This window comes from Neoarius graeffei, chromosome 24 (genome assembly GCF_027579695.1).
Source record: "Neoarius graeffei isolate fNeoGra1 chromosome 24, fNeoGra1.pri, whole genome shotgun sequence".
NCBI lineage: Eukaryota > Metazoa > Chordata > Actinopteri > Siluriformes > Ariidae > Neoarius > Neoarius graeffei.
In genome coordinates this window covers 32,245,437-32,253,904 of record NC_083592.1, presented here as the reverse complement: position 1 = coordinate 32,253,904, position 8,468 = coordinate 32,245,437, and the positions used below count along the sequence as shown (strand labels likewise).

General features: G+C 39.3%; 1 protein-coding gene across 1 annotated transcript; it reads left to right on the top strand.

Moving 5' to 3' along the window:
- Positions 1-226: 226 nt before the first annotated feature.
- Positions 227-3,766, top strand: LOC132872825 (natterin-3-like). The gene is made up of 2 exons (XM_060907918.1): positions 227-323; positions 2,667-3,766. Exons 1-2 carry the CDS (start codon positions 227-229, stop codon positions 3,764-3,766), a joined length of 1,197 nt encoding a protein of 398 aa, XP_060763901.1.
- Positions 3,767-8,468: the final 4,702 nt, after the last annotated feature.

The following is an 8,468-nucleotide window of genomic DNA, read 5'->3' as shown; positions in this document are numbered from 1 at the left end:
TTTTTATTGACTGATAAATTGCTTGCAATGTATAACTGAGTCTTCTGATGTTTTAAGAGGTGGCCTATATAAATATAAATCCATGACTACAAATGTCAGTCTAGTTCTAACAATGCAACGTTCTGATGAATATTTGTTTGTGTTCAAAGTCAAAGTTACTGTATTAAGAAAATGCAATCTGATGTTCTATTCAAGTGCACATGGTTTACTTTTTATTTCTCACCAGATGAGGGAAGCACTTCCTTTAGTGTTAGCAGTATTGCACTTCTGTGCAACACCACTGAACACAGTCCCCACTCCAGATCTTACTGCAGAAGAAAACAGTGAGTTTTGTTCACACCTATACAGTGGTGCTTGAAAGTTTGTGAACCCTTTAGAATTTTCTATATTTCTGCATAAATATGACCTAAAACATCATCAGATTTTTGCACAAGTCCTAAAAGTAGATAAAGAGAACCCAGTTAAACAAATGAGACAAAAATATTATACTTGGTCATTTATTTACTGAGGAAAATAATCCAATATTACATATCTGTGAGTGGCAAAAGTATGTGAACCTTTGCTTTCAGTATCTGGTGTGACCCCCTTGTGCAGCAATAACTGCAACTAAACATTTCCGGTAACTGTTGATCAGTCCTGCACACTGGCTTGGAGGAATTTTAGCCCATTCCTCCATACAGAACAGCTTCAACTCTGGGATGTTGGTGGGTTTCCTCACATGAACTGCTTGCTTCAGGTCCTTCCACAACATTTCGATTGGATTAAGGTCAGGACTTTGACTTGGCCATTCCAAAACATTAACTTTATTCTTCTTTAACCATTCTTTGGTAGAACAACTTGTGTGCTTAGGGTTGTTGTCTTGCTGCATGACCCACCTTCTCTTGAGATTCAGTTCATGGACAGATGTCCTGATATTTTCCTTTAGAATTCACTGGTATAATTCAGAACTCATTGTTTCATCAATGATGGCAAGTCATCCTGGCCCAGATGCAGCAAAACAGGTCCAAACCATGACACTACCATCACCATGTTTCACAGATGGGATAAGTTTCTTGTGTTGGAATGCAGTGTTTTCCTTTCTCTAAACATAACACTTCTCATTTAAACCAAAAAGGTCTATTTTGGTCTCATCCATCCACAAAACATTTTTCCAATAGCCTTCTGGCTTGTCCATGTGATCTTTAGCAAACTTCAGACGAGCAGCAATGTTCTTTTTGGAGAGCAGTGGCTTTCTCCTTGCAACCCTGCCATGCATACCACTGTTGTCCAGTGTTCTCCTGATGGTGGACTCATGAACATTAACATTAGCCAATGTGAGAGAGGCCTTCAGTTGCTTAGAAGTTACCCTGGGATCCTTTGTGACCTCACCGACTATTACACACCTTGCTCTTGGAGTGATCTTTGTTGGTCGACCACTCTTGGGGAGGGTAACAATGGTTTTGAATTCCCTCCATTCCCTCCATTCCAATCTGTCTGACTGTGGATTGGTGGAGTCCAAACTCTTTAGAGATGGTTTTGTAACCTTTTCCAGTCTGATGAGCATCAACAACACTTTTTCTGAGGTGCTCAAAAATCTCCTTTGTTCGTGCTATGATACACTTCCACAAACATGTGTTGTGAAGCTCAGACTTTGATAAATCCCTGTTCTTTAAATAAAACAGCGTGCCCACTCACACCTGATTGTTATCCCACTGATTGAAAACACCTGACTCTAATTTCACTTTCAAATTAACTGCTAATCCTAGAGGTTCACATACTTTTGCCACTCACATATGTAATATTGGATCATTTTCCGCAATAAATAAATGACCAAGTATAATATTTTTGTCTCATTTGTTTAACTGGGTTCTCTTTATCTACTTTTAGGACTTGTGTGAAAATCTGATGATGTTTTAGGTCATATTTATGCAGAAATATAGAAAATTCTCAAGGGTTCACAAACTTTCAAGCACCACTGTATAACCTTAAAAGGCAGTTCACACCCGACACCTTTATAACACAGTTTTTGATATGCAGCAGAGACGCATCACATGTCACAGTGACACACGTTTCAGTCCACACCAGCTCTGGTTTTAACTTTATTATTATTATTATTATTATTATTATTATTATTATTATTATTATTTACAAAGATTTAGTGATTGTGCAAATTATAGATTTGGTTATTGCCTGCGTGGAGTTTCTCATGTTCTCGCCATGTCCACAAGGGTTTCCTCCCCACAGTGTGTGTGTGTGTGAGAGAGAGAGAGAGAGAGAGAGAGAGAGAGTGTGTGGTGCACTGAGCTGGACTGGTATCGTATCCTGGTTTTATTCCACCTTTGTGCCCAGTGTACCCGGTCTAGGCTCAAGATCTACCCCACCATGACCAGGATATAGCAGCTATTGAAGATGATAAGGCTTTTTATGCATTGGTACACTGTCTAGTACCATGTTTTATTGAGATCTAATTACAGCTTGCTCAGCATTTGCAGATGGAATATGACTCATAAAAACAGAATCTTACCTACAGTGCTTATTACTAGCAAATACTGAAAGACTAATAGTGACCATATCATGCACCCAGATTGTACACTGTGTAATACTTAGATTATGTGAATAATCTTTAATTCTTTTAAATCATTGAAGAATAATTTGAATTATTTTTTCCTTTATTTCATTTAATTCAGAGATCCATCTAAACCCTAACTTAGAGGATGTGGTACCACCTCTTGATGCCCAGACTACAGTAGTCAATTCTGATACTCCCCCAGATTTAGTGTCCGCGGAGGAGGGGAGCTCAGCATTCATGTTTGAGGAAAATGTCAACTTAAAGTGGGTTAGCTGGGAAGGCTCACTTCCAAACGGGTCAGTAAGCATCTACAATGGTTATGCAGAACGCATCGACTATGTGTGCAAATTCAACTGTGAAGCTGGATTCTACACCCCAAGCAAAGGCTCATACTGCAAATACCCTTATGCAAATTCTGAGTATAGTGCACCTAAGTTTGAGGTGTTAGTCAATGAAGACCAATTTGAGTTCCTGGAATGGAAAGAAGGCTCCTATGGTTCTGTGCCCCAATATTCAGTAAAGACTTGTCCTGGAATTGACATCTTTGTCGGCAAAAACAAATATGGGCTAGGTAAAGTTGTTACTAAACACGAGGCCTTCTTCCTGCCTTGGGAAGGTGAGGAATACTGGTACAAGTCATATGATGCCCTGGCCATTAACAGGGATGCCTACAGCCAGCAAATCTCCCATATTGTGTATGCTGTTGACCAGGTCAAGCTCTTCCATCATCCACCAGAGACCATCCAAATGGCCAGGGCCACCAACTATGAGTGCTCCAGCATAGAAAAAACAGTCCTTTTGCAGAAGACTAGCACTGTAGAGAAGTTCTGGGACATTGGTCGACAAACCCGCAATGGATCCACCTCAACCATGATTGGGAAAATCCCAATCATCAACCCAGACAATGTGGACTTCACCAAAGAACAAGCAGTGAGTTTTTCTGAGGGGACAAAGATGGTTGAAACCATCAGTCACTCCATGTCTATACAGGTCTTGGTTCCACCAAACCATTCATGCTTAGTGAGAATGGAGGCGAGAAGGATGACTGCTGATATCCCGTTCACAGCCCGACTGAGTCGTACATACAAGAATGGAAACACTCACTGGACCACTGTCACTGGGACATATGATGGTGTGAAGATCGGAGAAATTAATGCTGTGGTGGAACGCTGTAATCCTATCCCTGATGCTCCTCCATGCTTTTATGGAAGTGACTGAGTGCATAAGATATTCACTTACACATCTACATTTGCATCACTAACAAAATAAAAAAAATGCTGAGTGACATTGTAATATCACAAATTAACTGCCTTAATAGCATGTATCAGTGTTAATAAACTACATGTTGCAGTTATAGATGATTATATGTTTCTGGAGCTTGATATAAATTTGGTGATCATACTGATTTACAACCGAAATTTTATGCATTTTTAACTATAGTCTATTTCAGAGTTGGACACAAAAAAATTCCCACCAGTAGAAGATAAAGTACACAAGTATACATTGAACTTGTTCCAAATACTGGATAATTGTATGGAATTTGTACTATGGAAGCCGTCTTGAAAAAGTACATATTTTGAGCTGGATACCAGAAAAATAAATGAGTTTTTTTTTTCCACATACTCAAAGAAACTTTAGCAAATATGTTTTATACAGTGGTCTCTTTTTCACCATTAAATTATAAAAACTTCTAATCACAGGCCAGAATAATGGAGATGCTGTTTGGACATAATATCTTGAATAATTTTAGAGAATAGTCCTTTCATATTAACAACCAGTAGAGGTCACTGTAGTTGGAAATTAATAGTTTCTCCACAAAATTATATGTATATCTACTTCCAGACTGGGGTTCTATTATAGAAAACAGCTATGAGTAACTCCACCCTTTCTGCTAGAGACACCCTTGAACTAAAGCCTTCTTCAGCAAAGGAACAGATTGTTTATTTGGTCTAACAAAGTAGTGGGAGTAAAGGGTTTACAAAAATTTTCCCATGGTTTTCTCAAGTCCCATAACTGTTTTCCTTCAGTCAGCATCTTTAAACAAGTCTCATCATACGTTACCATCTAAACAGTTAAACATGCAACAGGTGCTGTGTTTTGTGAGTTAGTCTCATTCCCCTGGGCCCATATTTATACTGTGAGCCAAAAACTGTACACTACTCCTATCTAAACAGTCAATCTGCCTGACAGTGACACCATTTTGACTCTGTATGCAAACCCATGCAAACTAACACCAGACTCCAACTGTCCACACACTCTCCAAGAGCAAACATAGATATAAACAGGTAGGTGTGTTGTCCCCATGCAATAAACGGTATTATTATTGTTGGAACTCAACTGGAAAGTGTGGACATTATTCGTGTAAACACAGGAATATTTGAGATTCACTCGCTTATGGTGTTCACACAAGGATTTGTTTGAGCAGTGTTGAGGGGTCAGTATTGACTTTAGAGAATTGATGGTCTTTATTTGTCATGGTTTACCTGTTGCTGTGGGAGATAACAGGGAGGAAAAAACACTGAAGAGAATGGACAGTGCATGTAAACAACTGTATGAGAGATTAGAGAGATACATACCCATAGATTTAAAAACGGGGGAGAGAGAGATCTATTTAAGTAAGATTTACTTCCCATAGCAAACTCATGGCTGAGAGCGAACTTTCCCATTACACAATCTCTACATTGCTCTCTCTTTCTTGCTCTCTTCAAGTGAGCAAGCGAATTGATTCATTGTTATAAGTATCAACCTAATGAGGATAAGGAACATCTTAATATAGAATCCTAATTCCTCCATTAATCCTTCATTACAGCTCGAGCCTCATTCACAGCTCCTGCCTCTTTCATAAAGGCACACTCTCTCCATCTCATGCTATTGTTCTTCCTATGAAATATCTCTCAGTCTTTGTCTCATGTCACTTAGCCAATCTGTTCTCATTAGGCTTTGATGGTCTTTTGGGTTTAGACTGAAATATACTTCTTTTGTGTGCTGCATGGCAGTAGAAATATAAGACATATGTTTAATGAGTCTAGGTCAACTGGGAGAGGCTCATGTGACATCTCAGGGAAGAGGATATTCTGTGGTGAGAGAACTGTACTACATGGCTGCTTGATTCTCTTTAGGCATATTCTATATGCCTGATTTTTTTTGTTTATGGGATTGAATATAAAGTACTAGCAGGTTACCTGGCGTTGCCCAGGTTTTGCAAAATTCTGGGATGCCCCCAGACTTCCATGTCAAATTTGGTGAAGATCCATTGAGAAATGGTGATATTAACCCAAGACAAACAAAAATCCAAATGTCCACCACCCAGGGGCCCACCAGGGACCCCCTGGGGCCCATATATGAATTTTGCTTATATCTGCAAAATTCTGGGTCATCCCCAGACCTACTTGCCAAATTTGGTGAAAATCCGTCGAGAAATGGCAACGTTAGCTCAAGACAAACAAACAAACAAACTTTGCCGCTTATTATATAGCTGACGCAAAGCTCTACTATTATAGATTCAGTACTACATTAAAAGCATTGCAAGTTGGCCTAAAGGTAAAGGTGTTCACCATTCTACCGGGAGATTGTGAGTTCTACTTGTGGTCAGGTCATATCAAAGACCATCCTAAAAATGGTACCTACTACCATGTGGTGAGACAAGGCATAATAAAGATGTGAGTAGGGAGTCAAACTCTTGTGGTTACCAGAGGACCATCCCGCCTCACTGTAACCCAAGCTATGTAAGAGGCTGAGGGCTACTGAAATGGAGATCAATGCCACCTGATGTGGCATGGGAAGGACTTCAGTTTGACTAAATTAAAAGTATATTTTTTTATTTTCATTACTACCAACTGCTTTTGATATGAAATCACCTCCAGCTGTAAATAAACCAAGGTCAAAGTCCAGTAAATGTCTGTGTTTCTAATAGTATACTCATAAAAGAGTGTAATATACTCATAAAAGGGTTTCTTGATGTTCAGAGATGTTTCCAAGTTGGTTCCTGACAGCTTCCTTTCACTAACGAAGAACTTCTAACTAGCCAAGCATAGAATATTACACTTAATATTTTTAAAGCTTTGTTTAAAGTACATTAAAAGTCACTCCTATACAAATAAAAAAAGGCTTCTCGGTGGTTCTTTGGATAGTTATGAGTTCTTAGCTTATTAAAGAAAGCTAATTTGAACAAAATGGAACCTTCTCTGAAAAGGAAACCTCTGTTTCAGGGCTCTGTTAAAAAAAAAAAACCTTCAAGGTGACAAAGATGAAGAACCCCTTCTAGAAATAAACTAATTCTGTTATATCTGTTTTTTCTTTTCTTTCTTTTTGTAAATGGATGATTACTGGTTGTAGATGTCTAAATTTATTTTCTTTAGAACCTTTGAGAGTGGCGGCACGGTGGTGTAGTGGTTAGCACTGTCGCCTCACAGCAAGAAGGTCCTGGGTTCGAGCCCTGGGGCCGGCGAGGGCCTTTCTGTGTGGAGTTTGCATGTTCTCCCCGTGTCCGCGTGGGTTTCCTCCGGGTGCTCCGGTTTCCCCCACAGTCCAAAGACATGCAGGTTAGGTTAACTGGTGACTCTAAATTGACCGTAGGTGTGAATGTGAGTGTGAATGGTTGTCTGTGTCTATGTGTCAGCCCTGTGATGACCTGGCGACTTGTCCAGGGTGTACCCCGCCTTTCGCCCGTAGTCAGCTGGGATAGGCTCCAGCTTGCCTGCGACCCTGTAGAAGGATAAAGCGGCTAGAGATAATGAGATGAGATGAGACCTTTAAGAGCACCCCCAGAGTGATAAAGTAAATAACCTATTAGGCTTCTATATGAAACCTTTTTTAACACTATGCCTTGTTGTCACCATCGTACCAGTACACACACACACACACACACACCTTTCAATACTTCAGTATTCACCCTACTTATGAAGAAGGTCAATGTTGGAGCACCAGTGTAGAAGAAGAATATCTTTTTTTCTAAGGATTTTAATGAAATGATGAAGAGTGAAGTGAGATCAGTCTAACCAGGCCTGTGTAGATGAAGAGATTTAGGCTACAGTCTTGACCGAGTGGGAACCCAAACTACCAAATCCTCCTGTACACCTCAGAATGCTCCTCACATATAATTATTATTGGGGAGGGGTGAATTTCTTTTTATGTTTCTCTCTCAAAAAAAAAGATGAAATTGATATTTATCTGATTGCAGTCTGATCTGAGGGCAAAATATCTCCATCTGTATGCAGATCTTTGAAAAAAAAATCCACCAAGCCTTTCATCAAAGTTCTTGGTATTACAAACTATTACAAGCTCTTTTTTTCACAAATGCAATTCAAGGTTGATAGAAGTCTTAATGAACTTTGGTATTAAGAAACTCAATCATCCTGTGCTAATTTTCTACTTACAGCCTCATCAGTTTTGTATATGCAAATGGATTTCTCAGTTTCTCAGTTTCTCACCTTAGGGTGAACTGTGAAGGGTGAAAATTTGTCAGAAAATATTTTCATCTACTCAGTGAATCATAAACACTAACAGCAGTTCATAAACATGTGCAAACAGCACACTGCCTGATCGAGTTTGAGCATGCCACCATCTCAAGGGAGAGGAAAGACCAACACACACCATCTAAACACTATCACAGCAACACAGTCAATACAACCATAACAAAACAAAGACATCACATGCACTTTTGTTATTCCTACATGACCACTGCCATTAGATCAATTCTACTGCACATTTAAACTGACAAAGTTTATTATTATTATTTGCAAATAAGACCGCACACAGCAGATACTGTATTATCATTTACAGTTATCACAAGAGATAAAAGTGTAAACCGAGAATCCAGCTTTGTAAAGGTTAACAAATTCAACCAGGTGTGTCATGCTTGGGGAAAGTACCCAATGCTCTGATTGCACTTCTATTGGTTGTCCCTCTTCCCCCTCAGCCT